At 39.8% G+C, this 17,392-nt stretch overlaps 2 protein-coding genes across 7 annotated transcripts in view; one reads left to right on the top strand and one right to left on the bottom strand.

The window, feature by feature from the left end:
* agtpbp1 (ATP/GTP binding carboxypeptidase 1) overlaps positions 1-4,796 on the top strand; it is a 29,188-nt gene extending 24,392 nt beyond the window's left edge. For all 4 annotated transcript variants that reach the window (XM_047155445.2, XM_017467539.3, XM_017467538.3 and 1 more), the window contains one exon: positions 3,632-4,796. In XM_047155445.2, the coding sequence (XP_047011401.1) occupies positions 3,632-3,788 (157 nt within the window). In that variant the 3' untranslated portion in view covers positions 3,789-4,796. The remainder of the gene's footprint in view (positions 1-3,631) is intronic.
* A 10,646-nt stretch (positions 4,797-15,442) lies between these two features.
* Positions 15,443-17,392, bottom strand: part of ntrk2a (neurotrophic tyrosine kinase, receptor, type 2a) — a 56,856-nt gene continuing 54,906 nt past the window's right edge. For all 3 annotated transcript variants that reach the window (XM_017468708.3, XM_047155443.2, XM_047155444.2), the window contains one exon: positions 15,443-17,159. In XM_017468708.3, coding sequence (XP_017324197.1) covers positions 16,974-17,159 — 186 coding nt within the window. In that variant the 3' untranslated portion in view covers positions 15,443-16,973. The remainder of the gene's footprint in view (positions 17,160-17,392) is intronic.

The raw sequence follows: 17,392 nt of genomic DNA, 5'->3' as shown, positions 1-17,392 counted from the left end.
TGAAAGCGATTTTTAATAAATTAATTAGCGTAATATTTATTAAACATGGTTGTGTGGTCCCCCCCCCAAAAAAAAAACATCCAGAATTAATATTAAATTCTTTAACTGAAATGTTTTTGCTCGTAAAATCCCTGTGACCTTAAAAAAAAAAGAAGAAAACAATCATGACAGTAATAGCTCGAATGATATCAGTGTCTAGAAGCTTCTTGAGAATGCACCTCTGCTCCTCCCAGCTTGTTTACTTCTTTAATGGATGACCACACACACACACACACACACACACACACACACAAACACACACATTCATGTCTCCTCCATTCCTCTTCTAATGGCCGGCACTACTTGAGGAGCTCTCAGTCGCGCTGGGCTCTGCACACTTGAGTGAAGTAAGCGAAAGCACTCTAGCCACTCTCCTCATTACAGCCGTCTAATCACCTGATCCGAAAGGCCGCTAATCCGGTTTGAGGCGGCCCCCAGCGTCTGGCCCCCCTCGCCTCCCCGCGTCTCGTTGGGATCCAGTTTCTCACCCCCTCACACCATTAAAACCATTAAAAAGCCACTGAAACCAGCCAAACCACCGGGCCTTGTGGAACGCGCAAAAACATTAAACCATTTAACTGCTGAACAAGAGAGCCATAAAACCATCATCACGTTATTGTATTAGAGAGAGAGAGAGAGAGAGAGAGAGAGCGCGAAGAGAAATGTATTGAGGTTTTAAACCGCTCTACAATCCATAGTCACTTTTGGTTTTTGCTATTAAGACCAGCGGTGATGTTAACGGAGTGGACTCGGTTTAGGTTAATTAAACAGCGAGCGTTCACATCATGTACAAAGGAATACAGCAGGCTGTAGTTATATTTCCACTTTGATGCAGAAGGTTAGTTAATTGGCTAGCATTAAATATTGTCCTTTATTGACTCTAGTGTACTAAATCACAAGCTTTTCTTTCACAGTTAAACATTCCATCCATACATCTATCTAGAGCGTAATTATGGGTTTTTTAAAGAATGTTTTAGAAACAATTTTACATTTGAATGGATATGCTTATAATGGCGAAGAAAATTGTATCATATAAATGTATAAATTCTAGATTACAGTCCCTTCTGAAAGTATTGGAACAGCAAGGCCCATTCTGTTGTTTTCGCTATACGTTGAAGACATTTGGGTTTGAGTATGAATATGAATGAGATGACGGAGCAGGATTTCAGCTTTTCTTTCCTCATGTTTTTACATTTAGATGTGTTAAACAAGTTGGAACATGGCACCTTTTTTATCTGAAGCATCCATTTTTTCAAGTGAAACATGTGACTGATAGGAGTTTCTTGCTGCCCTGGTGTGCCCTGTTAAATTGATTGGTTAAATAATTAGTAGCTCTGAATGTCTACTCTTGGTTTGAGCCCTAGGTTTTGCGTGTGAACACTGCATCTGTTGTTAAAAAGGATAAACCAACATGAAGATCAGAGAGCCGGCCGTGGGAGAAAAGCAAGCCGTTTTGAAACAGAAAAGAGGAGAAATCTATCACAGCCATTGCACAAGCATCGGGAATTGCCAATACAACAATTTGGAATGTATGAGTATAAGAAACCACTGGTAGACTAACAACTAGACATGGAACAAGTCAGCCAAGGAAACCAACAGCAGTTGATGACAAACATTGTGAGAGCTGTGAAGAAAAACTCAAAGTCAGTGACCTCACCAACAACCTCCACAAGGCAGGGGTGAAGGTATCACAATCCACCATTCAGAGAAGACTTTGAGAGCAGAAATATTGAGGCCATACCACAAGATGCACACCACTCATCAGCAGTAAGGATTAGAAAGCCAGATTGGAAATCGCAAAGAAATTGATGAACCTCAGAAGTTCTGGAACAAAGAGTAACCTCTACCAATGTGTGGAGAAAGAAAGCATCTGCTTATGATCCAAATCATAAAAGCTCATCAGTTAAGCATGGTGGAGGTGGTGTTATGGCTTGGGCTTGATGGCTGCTTCTGGAACAGGCTCACTAATCTTTATTGATGATGTAACTCATGATGGTAGCAGCGGAATGAATTCAGAAGTTTACAGGAACGTTTTGTCGGCCTGTTTACAGAGAAATGCATCCGAATTAATCGGAAGGAACTCCATCATGCAGCAAGACAATGATCCAAAACACACTGCCAACTCAACAAGGGACTTTATCAGGGGGAAAAGTGGAAGGTTTTAGACTGCCCAAGTCAATCACCAGACCTTAACCCAGTTGAGCAGCATTTCACCTCCTGAAGAGGAGAAACAAACACCATCTGAAAGACGCTGCAGTAAAAGCCTGGAAAAGCATCACAAAAGAAGAAACCAACAATTTGGTGATGTCAATGAGTCACAGGCTTGATACGGTTATTGCAAGCAAGGGATATGCAACCAAATATTAAGTGTTATTTACTTCAATACTTATCTGTTCCTGTACTTTTGCTCACCTAAAAAACTGGGTGGTCTGATACAAAAGGTTCTGTGTTTTATGCTGTTTAACACGTCTAGATGTAAATACCAGGACATAAAAGCAGAAATCTGAACCTAAACTCTTGTCTCATATCCATTTTTTTGCTCTCAAACCCAAATGCCTTTGGTATGTAGCACAAACAAATGAACTGGCCTCGCTGTTCCAATAGTTTCAGAGGACACTGTACATTACACATGTGAGGGGATAAAATACTTCAGGACATATTATTATTATTATTATTATTATTATTATTATTATTATTATTATTATTGGTTCCAATAATATATATAATTTTTTTATTATTATTAACGACATGCATCTTTTAACCATTCATAGCTACATACATTTAATGTTACAGGATGTCAGTGACACAAATTAGTTCCTGTTATCACTCATGTTTTAGCATTACATACTAGTCATTCCCCCACCTGCCCCTCTCTCTCTCTCTCTCTCTCTCTCTCTCTCTCTCTCTCTCTCTCTCTCTCTCTCTCTCTCTCACACTCACTCACACACACACACACACACACACACACACACACACACACACACACACAGATAATGAGACAGAAATGCAGCATCATTATTTAAAAACGACTAAAAAAAATGTCTAAAAACTTATTAAGAGTTGATACTGGAAACTCCTTCCATAAATGTTAAATTAAGACTAGTAGTAAACGTGTTTTAAAAAACCTGTTGTTATTTATGTGGAACAGCTAACATGCGTGAACGAGAAATGATAGCTTATCATTCATAGCTTATAAATGCATTAATGTAAACCTGTGATTCGTCTTGCGGCCGAACTTCTGTCAGTGCTGATGTTATAGAAGATTAATCACCACCACCTGGCCTTCTGGATGATTATAAGCTTATAGTGGATAATGGTAAAGAAAGGGCAGTTGCATACATTGTGTTGTATAAATGTATACAATTGTAGGCCGTATTACGTTATACATTACATAATCACAAAAAGAAAAACCAAAGGAATGAAATTTAATATATTATGCAAAATACATACGATATTTAGGATTTTAGCAAGAGTTTTTAGCAAAATCCGGATCCATTGTACCATGACCTTTGCCCCGTAACAAGTCATGAAGTGACTGACTGTCAGTGTGTGTGTGTGTGTGTGTGTGTGTGTGTATGTATTTATCCTGCAGCCCCACCACTTACGTGATGGAGGAAGATGAGCCTGCCTATATTGAAGAAGTGGACTACAGCGCTGAGAGTGACGACGAGAACGACCCCGAGCTCGAGCCTGCCCACCTGGACCTGAACTCAGACCCTGAATTCAACCACCAAGACTCTCTGACCTGAGGGCTCGTCAGCTTATCTAGTCCGCCCCAAATTCAGCTTTGACACACAACCTAAAAAAAAAAAATACCAAAACCAGTCCTAGTTACTGATACCAGTGTATTCTAATTAAACTTCTTTTCCATTTACATAACAGCTTCCTGAACCGTATTGGGCACCTCATATACTTGCAATTACCCAAATTAGATACTATAAACATTTCTTAATACTATGAAAAGGTTGCCAATCCACAGAACCTGATATACGTAGAATTACTGGACAAAACGTAGACTCTAACTGTAGCTAGTAATGAACATGTTTAAAAATGCAAAACTCCTTAACAATCTCGAGTCATTAAGAACAAGTTAATGGTGCTACACGTGGACGCTTCACATTTCAACATGTTCACATAGACTACAGCGACGCTGCCTTTCTCTTAAACCTTAAAGCACTGACATCACATCACATTATATCATTATAATAGTGTTCCATTGCAGCACATTTTACAGTATTGCATGGCGTAAGGAAAAAGACACCCACCACCATGCTTCACGTTGCAGTTCAGTGTGAGGAATGTAATACCTGGTTCATCTTCATATCACTCGTGTGTAGTTGGTGTCTGATAGCAGCTCAGTATTGTGAACAGGTTACTGTATTGGATCAGTATCACATCGGTCAAGGTGTGATCTTGCAGTCATTTGCACCATTTCGCAAAACAAACACACAAGCTCTTGTATTTTAATTTCCACGTGACACTATTTCTGTCATGTTTGTATAATAAGTGCATGACCCATGAATGTCGCTTTTCTAATTTATTTTATTTGTTTGAAGGAAAAACTTTTTTTTTTCCGGGGGGGCACACCTGTTATAGCTTTGTGTGTATATGAATGTACGAGTGTGTGTGTGTGTGTGTGTGTGTGTGTGGATATGGCTTAAATGTGTATAGGAGATACATACCAAAATTTATTTGGTTTTAAAAATAACTGTCCAACCTCTGACAAGTGAAAGTAATAAACATTTAAGTAAAGCTGGCATTTTGTTGTCCGTGTTGTCATTTATAGAACGAAAGTGATGCAGTTTAAAAAATAAGGATGTAACAGTAAACCCATCTGTTGGTATAGCGTGATAAATAATTATGTGAAATAATACTATTTCATATCAGACATCTACACGGCAATTGTACAGTTTTATTTGTTTGTTTATTTATTTAATCTTGTGTCAAAGCTAAAGTTAGCTAGCCAACATCAGTGAATTTTTTTGCTAAAGTTAGAGAAAATGTTCAAACCTAGCTAGTCAACATCCGGGGGGAAAAATACGAGAATATCCCCTATCCCGAATTAGTTAGCTAATGTTAGAGAAATTTCTCAAAGTTAGCTAGCTAACATTAGTGAAAATTCCCAAATACTAGCCAATATTAATTAGAGAACATCCCCAAACAAAGCTAGCTAGTTAAAGCTAGAGGAAATTATCAAAGCTTGCTAGTCAGCATGAGTGAAAATTCCCAAATGCTAGCTAATATCTTAGAACATCGTCAGTCCAAACTAGTCAGCTAACTAAAACGAGTGAAAATTCCCAGACGATAGCAAATAGTGGAAAATAGCTCCCAAACACACCAGTTAGCTAAACTTTAGAGACAATTACCAAACAAATCAAGCTAGTTCCCAAATAAAAGCTAGCTAGCGTTACTGAAAATCCTCAAACAAACCAACAGAACCTCGTTTAAAACTGTACCAGTTGCACACATTTTTTCCATTTGATTTTTTATTTTAAGTTAACGTTAAAAGACAGATACTAAAATGAGCATCGACATGGTAATGATTTTTATTAATTGAATGGAAACATGTCAGTTAGCGTGGGATGATAAAGGATGAGGATTCCAAACAAAATAATAGGGTAAAGCTCCATTTTAGCCTAAAGCTACCATAGACCGTTTTCATGTTTGAAAGTACAACAGAATTAAATGGATATCTCTCAGTACAAACAAGCTTGAGGATATAAAAGGCATTCTACCCCTAAAGTAAATAGGCAGCTCAGTGACTTTTCAAGAACCACAATACAAAAATCAGAAATCCCAAAGTAAACAGGACTGAAACAGTTTTAAAAGCCGCGCTGGAACGGCTTTGAACGTCGAGGTTTGGGTTTGTAGCTACAAAACCTCGTCAAGTTCCCCCTGATGAGATGAGAGGTGAAGATTTCGGGAAGGAGTGAGGGAGAGTGCTGAGGCAGGGCGATGATGGAATGTTAATCCCCAGTCAGAATGCTAAAAGAAAGCTGGGGGCTTTTCAGCTCCGTCACTTCCCCTCTCTCTTTCTACTCATCCCTCCGTTCTTTAGAGCCCAAGAACAAAAGACAACAAAAACCAGCTGGTCCTCTAAGCCAGCTGCATTCACAGCAGACGCCTGATTAACTTCTCTCTCTCTCTCTCTCACACACACACACACAATCATGCATACAAATCCAGCTCATTCACGTTCACAGATATCTAATCTAATAACTTACACCACAGTGGTGTTGATTCATTTTCTACAAGGGCTGCAAGACAAATCACAGGGTTACATTAGTTTTAATATCTTATCGTTTCTATAGTAACACCTCATTCACAGGGACTTGTTAAGCTGACACTCCAGATCATCTCAGCCTGACACAGATTAACAAAGTAAACTGTGTAAGTGTGAATATGGTACGTTTTCTGTGAGGAGATGTTTATTTAACATAGCTTGGATTTCTGGCGTCTCCGGTGTCAGTGCTTTGTAACAGTAAAAAGAAGGTGATCGGTATTCGACGAATAAAACCGTCGTAGAAAAATAATCGAATTCGTTGTGCTAACAGCAAACAGCCTCACCACCTCGTCCGTCAACGATTATTTTCTATAACAGCACGCCTAGTCGTGTTTTATATTTCTTACATATCTATTGAAAGATTGGACTCAAATGGACTTAACTTTATAACGTCTATACAATCTGTCTCTATTTTTTCCCCCTCCTTCTCATTGACCTGCTGTTGGTGCCTGACGTCCTAGTCGTATTAAAGTGGAGTCCGAGCCAGAGATACCAGACACCAGGAGAGACAGACACTAGTACTCATCTAGGTCTATCACACACACTTAAAGCCATTATACACACGCACGCCAGAGAGCTATATTTGTTCAGACGGACCTTCGACTTTCATCTACATGCTTCCATGTGACCACCACTATGCTCATACGTGAATGTTTGATCAGGTAATAATATACTAGTGAACTGTTAGTCTGGTTTATCAGTGTCAGCCTGATCGGTGTGCCACACAAAATGAGCAATATTTCAGAGGTTCCTTTTTAACGGAAGAGCTAGGGATGGGCAATATTTCTGATACTTGAATAAATACATTTTGCTAATCATTGGCAGTCGTTTCTGACTGACCACTCAGGTAGGACATGGACACGTTTTTATCCGGAATGTTGTAAAAACCATGTTTTTTATTTGATATCTCATCAAATATTTCAGTAACCTTTGGTCGTACTTTGCAGATGCTAGCGACAGGTTAATATTTGAGTAGGTCTAACGTAATATTTTAGAAACCAAACAGAGAGTAATTGACTGACCCTTCACAACGTACCGCCAAGTATGATTTCTGGTATCAGCCTCTAGACTGCTAATGTTCCCAACTGTATTTCCAATTGAAATGGCACTGCTAATCTAATGTCCGTGTTTATACTGTTATTTTATGACTTTTGGCAGACTAACATTTATCTTATTTATACATCTGAGCAGTTGAGGGTTAAGGGCCTTGCTCAAAGGCCCAACAGAAGCAGCTTGGTGGTGCTGGGATTTGAATTCATGACTTTCTGATCAGTGGCCCACTGAGCTACCATTGCCCTACCACTGAGCGACCACTGCCATACCACTGAGCTACCACTGCCCTACTACTGAGCTACCACTGCCCTACCATTGAGTTACCACTGCCATACCACTGAGCTACCACTGCCCAACCACTGAGCTACCACTGCCCAACTACTGAGCTACCACTGCCCAACTACTGAGCTACCACTGCCCTACCACTGAACTACCACTGCCCTACCACTGATCTGCCACTGCCCTACCACTGATCTGCCACTGCCCTACCACTGATCTACCACTGCCCAATCACTGAGCTACCACTGCCCAATCATTGAGTTACCACTGCCCAACCACTGAGCTACCACTGCCTTACCACTGAGCTACAACTGAGCCGCCACTGCCCAACCACTGAGCTACCACTGCCCTACCACTGCCCTACCACTGCCCAACCACTGAGCTACCACTGAACTACCACTGCCCATATATTATCAGTTATAGATATATAATCAGAGTATTTCAGTTTATTTACTTTAAGTAAAAGAGAAAAAACAAAGACCGATGAGAGAACGACTCTTTATAGCTACTATAAAATAAGCGATAGCAGGAACTAACTTCAAAGATGTTCCACAACATCGAATGTTACTTTAAAAGGATCAAAAGTATGAAGTGTCATTTTTTTTTTACCAAATAAAAAAAACTCAAATAGCTGTGTTATAAGAGGAATAAAACTCCAGGACATGCTGTTAGAAGAAAATAAGAGTAACAGTAACTCTGCTTCAGGACGTCCATATCAAACCTAGCATGTACTAATCACGAACTAATGAAGAGCTCACCTTAACTACGATGTGAGTCTTATGAATTCATGCTTGAAATACGACCACCTTAAGTACATTTTAGTACATGTTTGTTAGTTAATGTATTAATTAAGAAAGAATATGAATTAAATGTATTACCGTTTTCGTCAATGGACGCACAATTACTTTGTACACAAAGTCTTACATTTTACACATGCCTGAAGACAGTTAGCAAACCCACAGTCTTTATGGATGAGTGAATTATTTAATTGTCCAAGAAAGAAGGTTATTGACTAATTATCCATATCCTGAATTATTAATGTGTTGAGATGATGGGTGAGGGGAGAAGGAAAACGCGTGTGCATGTGTGTGCGTTTGTGTGATGGAGGTTTGGCCTTGAGGAACGCTGGGGATGAAGAGATGAATGCTTGGATAATCCGTGATCCTTGGATAAAAGGAGACCTTATATCTTTATACGTAATTGCCATATTGACCATGGACATTGGATAGGGCTGAAGAAAGAAAGGCCTACTCAGCTTTTCGAGGCTATCAAGAATCTCAGGCTATGGGGTGTCATGACATTGTAGGATGTCCTGTGAAATGATCAGCTGACAAAGAACAAATGATATACGAACATATCATATATGACTTCTTATGTTACTGCAGTGTGTAAAAAAACAAAACACCATATCATACACTAGACATTTTTGAGCATATGAGTGAGCATATAGCTGAGTAGCTGAAGGTTAAAGAGCTACTCCAGTGTCCTAATCATGATCCAGATCCACTGCATCTGTAGAGTATGTTCAATTAGCACAATCATAAACATTTTTTTTTTTTATGTTTGATGGTACTAAGAAAAGAACGAAAAACCTGTTTACTTGACAAATATTATGGAAGCATAACCACCAATTCCATCTGTTCCCTTAAGAAATGTTTATGTGAATGCCAAAGTACAAATATTAGCCTCTATCAAAAAACTCACAATGAACTCATTAGTAGTTCTTTTCTCAATCCAGAAAAATGTTTTTCCCTTAGGAATCACTCATATACACATGCCAGACACTTTAATAGGAATACCTGTACACTAACTCAGGGGTTCCCAAACTTTTCCAGGGCAAGGCCCCCCAAATGGCATTAACATTTGACCGAGGCCCCCCTTTTGCAAGATGTCTTTAAAACACATTAAAAATACACACTTCTGAATATATCCCCCTTTTTTAATTAATAATTACATCTTACATCTTTACATTACATTACATTAGGAATTGATTGTGTGTGTGTGTGTGTGTGTGTGTGTGTGGTTGTCTGAGAGTGGGAATTTATTTTTCACACCAAATTGTTGAGGCCCCCCCGGGTGCCCCCTGGTGGCCCCCAAGGGGGACGCGGCCCCCACTTTGAAAACCACTGCACTAACTTACCAAAACCAGGCAGTTAAAGATAGAAAAATGAAGACCAGGCAATGTTTTTCCACAGGTTTCGGCGAGCATGTGCCGACAGTAGCCTCAGATTCCTCTTCTTGGCTGATACGAGTGGAACTCCATGTAGTCTTCTGCTGTCCCTCTTAAGGTTTGTTGTGTTTATGAGATGCTATTCTGCTCCCCAAGGAGCACTTAAATATCTTTTATAGGTGTGTTTTATGTAAACGAAATTTCCAGTCACTACCGCAACACAACTCAGTTACTACTTCCCATTTCCCCCATTAATAATTTGTGCATAAATGTGAAACCTTGAACATCCATCTATCCATCCATACCGTTCATCCTACACAGGGGAGCCAATCGCGCAGGGCACAATCGCGCACACATTCACACACTACGGACAATTTCGAAATGCCATTCAGCCTACAACACGTGTCTTGGACTGTGGGAGGAAACAAAGGTACCCAGAGGAAACCCCCGAAGCACGGAGAGAACGTGCAAACCCTAGGTGCGAGACAAACGTGCTAACCACTAAGCCTCCGTGTGCCCCAAACTCTGAACTTTCACACACATTTCCCACGTTCACATTCATGTCCAGGGCTTGCTCTGATGGCCATGTTTTGAAATCGCCCGCTAATCACTAGCAGACCTTTTTGTGGTCAGTGTGATGAACAGATGCTACACGCTTATATCGCAAATACCCTCCAGGCGCTTTTTTTCCCTTTACACATAAGCCCTAGAGTTCGCCATTTAATCTGTATTTACTGCTGTTAAACATTACCACTGACCACAAGCTCCTGGCTGCCCACAGCTTCACACTAAAGTCTCTTGGCTGAGTTGGCTGAGTTAAAAACCGGGATGTGTTGGCGTCAAGAGCAGTAGCCCAGATCCCCCCTCTTTAAATTTTCATGAGAGACTTTTTTTTTTTTTTTTGTAAAGGAACAAAGCTTTTTATGTTTTCCCCTCTGGTTCCTTTCAGCTCTTCCGTCCCCGCTTGCAAACACACTGACCTTGTTCACCTTCCCTCTCTTTGACACATGCTAATCACAACCCAAAACGCCTCGGATTTATTATTAATGGATGGTTGTCATTAATATGTTGTATATGGTGCAATTTCATTACTATATTTTGCAGCTAAGATAGAAGTAGGATTTGTTCTTCTTTATCTCGAACACACACACACACACACACACACACACACACACACACACACACACACACACACACACAAAGAAAGAAACACACATAAACACTTACTGCCCCACAGAGAATTCGGCTCTACATTCAGGGAAAACAAGCAGGATTGGACTGAGGGATATTGGCTGTGGTTTTTTTTTTTTTTTTTTTTTTTTTTTTTTTTAAAGCATTTAGTCCTCTGGCAATTACTTAGGGCTTAATGTACAGTGTCAAAACAACCTCATTGATCTGCTGATTGATCAGTACACTCACTCTTTTTTTCTTCTTCTTCTTCTTCATCTGGATGAGTTTGTTGCCTAATTATAAGTCCTTGTATCTTGCACGCAACGAGCAGACCTACACTGTTCTCGGATGATCATTTCTAATAAATGATTTATTCCAGTTATAAACTCTGCATGAATTATTATGATTCGTACAGCAGGCAGCGCTGTTGAATTCGTGATTCTGATTGGTCAGGAGGTGTCGATTCAGTTTCTATAACATCAGTTCTGCCAATTGTGCCAGCTGTAATACAATTCACAGGGTTATATTAATGCACTCGTTCGAACACGTTATCGTTTCGCATCGTAACAAGACCGCAACCATTTTTAAATCTGTGTAAACTTGTTGATACGGCGAAGTATTTTTTGGAAGGAGTCTCCAGTGTAAGTGCTTCGTAACGGCCACAGGAAAGTCTTCAGGACAGACGACTTTCTGTCTTCTCTGTAACGTGACAAGCTTTGTGGCGTCTTAGCGAGAGCAAAAAGAAAGGTTGGTGAGGGAATGACTGGTTATAGCTGCTATGACATAATTGATGAGCTGTACCAGCTTGTTTTGCAGACGTTCCAGAACATTAACAGATAAAACTTGACGTGTTCTTTAATAAATAAATTTTTAAAAATGAATGTAAATTTGCACAGCAAATGTCACCTGTATCACATACAGTGCTCTTGTGTTCTGAATGTCCTGTTCTGTCTTTTCAAAATGCAGGAAATCATATTGTCAACAATCATTTCATATTGTTCTGTGCCTAGAAGTGATCTGCGTCTCTTTATGAACAGGTCGTGAACAGCGCAGCATTCCAAACAACCGTCTGACTGGTCCGGAAGGAAACGAAGACAAAAGTCAGTATGCTTTATATTTAAAATGGTCGGTTAAGTTCTTTATTCCTCTTAATACTTTGTGTCAGCTAGCAATCTGGATGCTAGCCAGCAGACAAAGCTGCTATGAGTTTGCAGCTATGTTAAACATTAGCACACCATATAACAGCAGGTTTTCATCTGTGATACTCTGGAAAGCAAAGAGATCAACTTGTTCATGATTTACTGCAGAATCAGTGTGAGTTCTGAAGGATACACAGTGTTAGCATTGGCTAGAATACATCAGAATTAGACATTTCCAACGGTAAAATGTATTTCAGTATGTTTTTGTAATATATTTAGTTTTAGGCTAGTTTTAGACCTTGTACTAGTAGAAATTTTTGTTGTTTTTTTTTGGGGGGGGGGGGGTGTCTTACAAAAATAACTTTTCTATGAATAATTTATAAATTAGTATATATTACAATCCCGACTATATTTTTCATATGAATGGGTGTGTGAATGTGATTGTGCTCTGCGATGGATTGGCACCCTGTCCATGGTGTCCCCCGCCTTGTGCCCCATGCTCCCTGGGATAGGCTCCAGGTTCCCCGCGGCCCAGTAAGGATAAGCGGTATAGAAAATGGATGGATGGATGGATGGATGGACACTATTTTTCTATATTTTTCTTTTGCTCATCTGTTAATTCCAGTCACATTTCTATGTATTTTAACTATACATACAACATGCGATCAAATCCATACCAGTGTATATGGGCCTCACAAGCAATCATCTTTGCGCAGGTGCAATTTACCCATTACATCCCACTCACTCTTCATGAGCTAAAGCTACTCGAATACAAAATTTTTTAATTTTTTACAAATTCAAAGATATTTCATTACCTTTTCCTTATTACTAATTTCATATTAGTGTGTTTTTATAGTAGTGAGTTTTGCAAACAGGTTAAAAAAAAAAAATCTTGACTTCTGATTTAAATTTAAATCAGATGCTTTTTTTTTTTTTTTTTTTTTTTTTTTTTTGGCCTGTAAACTCATTAACAAGCCTAAAATGCAACAGCAAATCAGAAACCGCAACAACGTGATTTGAAAAAGAATCACATTTTTAAAAATCTGTTATCTGGTTAGCCTAGTCATAACAATTTAATGTGAAGTACAGCACACTTTAGTAAGTACATATGTACAGTACAGCACAGCACAGTGCAGAATTTATTTCCTTCAGAATAACCCAGGTTCTGTGGGTTTCCCAAGATTGTATGCTCATATTAGTGCCTTTTAAATTGATCTAAAATAACATCATATGAATGCCATTGATAATTTATTTATTTATTTATTTTTAAAGCATGAATAAAAGCATTAGTAGATTACTTTAGGCTCATATTTCTTCTTACTGCAAACATCCTGCCTGTTTTCGGCAATCTCTCAGACTAATGCATGCTGTAGCCAATCAGCAATGAGTGATGAGTGTGATGTTCATCCATCACCTCATCTGTTTTCAGTTCATTCGGTTGGGTTTCAGAATTTGTTCTGTTGTGTTTTCGGTTCTGTTGTTGCGTTGTATATTTTGTTGTTGTGGCATCTGTTTATTTTTGCTTTTTCTGATTTCCTGTTTGGGAGGGTCACGGGGGCTTAGTGGTTAGCACGCTTGTCCCACACCTCTGCGGTTGGGCGTTCGAATCCCACCTCTGCACAGAGTTCACATGTTCTCCTCGTGCCTTGGGGGTTTCCTCCGGTTTCCTCCCCCAGCCCAAAGACATGTGTCGTAGGTAAATTGTCCGTAGTGTGCGATTGTGCCCTGCGATGGACTGGCACCCCATCCAGGGTTTCCCCACCTTGTGCCCCATGCTCCCAGGGACAGGCTCCAGGTTCCCCTGCGACCCTGTGTAGGATAAGCGGTATGGAAAATGGATGGATGGTTTCCTTTTGGGTGTTTGTTAATGTGTTGTACACTTATACCACCATACGTTTTACTTTGAAATATTTTAGTACATTTAAGCAGGGACAATTTTTAACATTCCCTCAGTTATCATTTTGACTGGCTACTTAAACATTTGAGTAATATTTGAACATAATACCCACACTTACATTTGTATCCATTTTCTTTACATTTTGCACCCCTTTTTATATATCAAACGCATTTCAATGTATTTTAACTGATACTCAGTCACACCGACAGTCATGTTAGTTGTATATCTAAACGACTGAACAGTTGGTTAGTCGCTTCAATCCATTGCTTTCGGTCACCAGTCAATAATACATAAAGATCAAAGCTGTCAGTCAAGCTGTTGTGTGATTTTCAGTCAGTAAACTCCAGCCATGTCATTTAGGCTTTCAGTACAGACATGTATTGACTGAAATGATTTACCGTAACTGAACACACACACACACACACACACACAAATTTGATAAGGCATGACACTTTTATTAAATACAATGTATCATGACTGCCTCAACGTCACTGAGCGTATTTGATCATACGGATATATGTATTGTAACAGTAATGTCAATGTTGATGAGGTTTTTGCTCTCGAGCATGTGCATGTCAGAGTTTAGTCCTGTAGAGCCTCAGCTTTTTACCCTAAAATTTAACACATCGGATTCACTCATCTGATAATTAGAAGAGGGAAAATGTAAGCTGTGGCCCAACGGGAATGGAGTCTGACAGCACCAGCTGATACTATAAACAGACCTGCTAAAATACGAGACGGGTTTTTTTTTTTTTTTGCTCCTTTTTTATTTAACAGGATATGTGTGATTGTGTCTAAAACAAGCCACACACACACACACACACACACACACACACACACACACACACACACACACACACGTAGTATGCATTTTTCCTGAAACATCCTCAGCCATTTGTTGATCTCAAACATGGCTGCCATTTCCCCTCACAGCAATTAAGGGCTTACTCTCGTTCATCCAGGTTGTGTTGTAGCTTATAGACACTTAAAGATTATAGCACACAGGCTGGAAAGTTCTGTCCAGTCACAACTCATGGTCGGTTGATATGTACTCACAGTTTTCTGTTCCACTATACATTAGAAATGTTGAGATTAGCACAGACTAGCTTCATTCATTCTTTAGCACAGCATTACCGTTATTCTTTTACAATACATAAACTTCCTCAGTCATTTAGTCGCCTGTCATAAGCCCTATTAGAACATGCCTGCCAGGAAAAACAGACCAAAAAATACGAATATAGCTAAACTGAATGAAATCGCCTAGCTAAATAATTAGCAGAGAACATGCTAACACAAACCGATTCGCTGTCGTCCACTGTTAGCGACCTCAACAGTTTTCGGTAGCTTCTCACACTGCTCTACATTCACTCTGATGTCATGAGACATGAAAATAATGGACCAGCATAAAGATATTAAAATAAACATTAGACAACTTAGCATGTTTGGTCAAAATTGTGCACTTGTGTACAGTCATTCTGTGTGAATGAAACCAGGCAAAATAAATTAGCAAAAATAATAGCTTACAAAAATAAACAAGTGCCTCACATTAAATACATTTTACAACTTAAAAAGATTCAAAAGGTATACACAATTCAGGATTCGGTGACTTACAACACATCCATGTGTGTATGTTTATACAGTATATATATATATGTGTGTGTGTGTGTATGTGTGTGTGTGTGTGAGTGTGTATGTATATATATTACAGCAGGTGTACAGGTGTGCAAATGTATACACTCTTTGCCCTCGCTCAATGTTATTCCTAACTTCCTAACATACCATGAATTTCCTAATAGCTAAGCAGAGATGGATGATATCACAAAAAATATATATATTGGGGTTCATGTGGCTGACGAATTTGTGATTGTTGTTATTAAAAAGTGCATTGGTAAATACAAATCTGGGGCTTGTGTAAGGATACAATAAATATACTCGTTATTCGGTCTGGAGTTTTGGGGCAAAAAATGTTGTCCTTTTTCCTCCCCCCTCCTTTCCTTTCATGCCATCTTCATTCTGTTCTGTAGGAGTCTATGGGGAATAGGTGCTAATAGCAGACATTAGTACTGTAATGAAATATATATTACACCATAACAGCTGCGTGCTCCCAGCTTGAGTACTACATCACTGCTTCAACTCTGTGATAAGTCAAGTGGTGGTGGTGGTGGGGGGGGGGGGGGGGGGGGGTCGTAATTTAGCCTACCCCATCATAATCAGCCACTCTGGGTAATTGGGCTCTTGTCCTAAATGCACACTAACTGTATTGAAGCATGGGCATGGCCTCGTCTCAAATGACTGTAAGCCCCCACTGTAGTGCACTACGAGGACAACCTTGAAGGCTTGCAGTGCTCTAAAGACTACGATCCTGAATGTTTTTCTGTAAAAATATGTAAAAAAAACAAACAAACAAACAAACAAACAAACAAACAAACAAATAACATACTGCGTTTCGTTATCTATATCTTCATGCTACTGTCAAACATCTTGCTTTATTTTATTATAACTGCATTTATTACATATGCACATGTTCAGGAAGGTTGAAGATCCTTCCCCATCTGACACAGTCACGGTAAATTTCCACATTTCATTAAGTAGGCAGAACGTCAAGGGCCCTTCCTGAAGTCCTGGAAATGATGCATTTCTGGAGATGTTGATCTTTACAGTAACATTTCTAGTTGGCTGTACAGTAAGTGTTTGCCAAGTAGAGGAGTGGTCCGATGGCGTGGAAGGTCTTTGGCGTCATGTTTCATCCTTCTTTAATAATACTGATAAATGAGGCTCCTGCTGCCTGCCACACTACACATTTAGGATAGGAGGAGCAGGATGGACGGAATGGTGGGGGGGTTGGGCTGGGGGTAGGGGGTCAGAGAGAGAGGAGAAGAAGGGAAAAAGGACAGTTGAGTGCAGTTTGGGGATACACGCACACACGCACACACACGCTCTCTCTCAGCCCAGGATGTCCAGGTAGACCGGTGAGGCCTTGGCCAGGTTGAGCAGCAGGTTGTGGATCTCTCTGATGTTGAGGCGAGAATGTGGTTCTCGCTGCCAGCAGCCCAGCATCAGGTCATACACCTCTTTCAGACAGGTGCGCGGCCGCTGCAACACACGGCCCTGAGTGATGCACTCAATCACCTGTGAATGGACAAATGGACAAAGGTCAGAAAGGTTCCTGTTAAGTCCTAAAGGTCTCTTCATCAGCTGTAGCTTGCATTTGTATTGAGTTTTCCATCACACTAAATGCTTTTGTGGTGTATTTCCAAGTCATTCAATACAGGTGGTTCAGAAGGAAAAGACAACCACAGGAACAGAAAACTAAGTCAAGAATACGAAAATAGGATATTAGGATATAGGATATAGGATATAGG

The sequence above is a fragment of the Ictalurus punctatus genome, chromosome 5 (genome assembly GCF_001660625.3).
Source record: "Ictalurus punctatus breed USDA103 chromosome 5, Coco_2.0, whole genome shotgun sequence".
Lineage (NCBI taxonomy): Eukaryota > Metazoa > Chordata > Actinopteri > Siluriformes > Ictaluridae > Ictalurus > Ictalurus punctatus.
The sequence above is the reverse complement of the archived record's forward strand: the minus strand, read 5'-3'. Positions and strand labels throughout refer to the sequence as shown.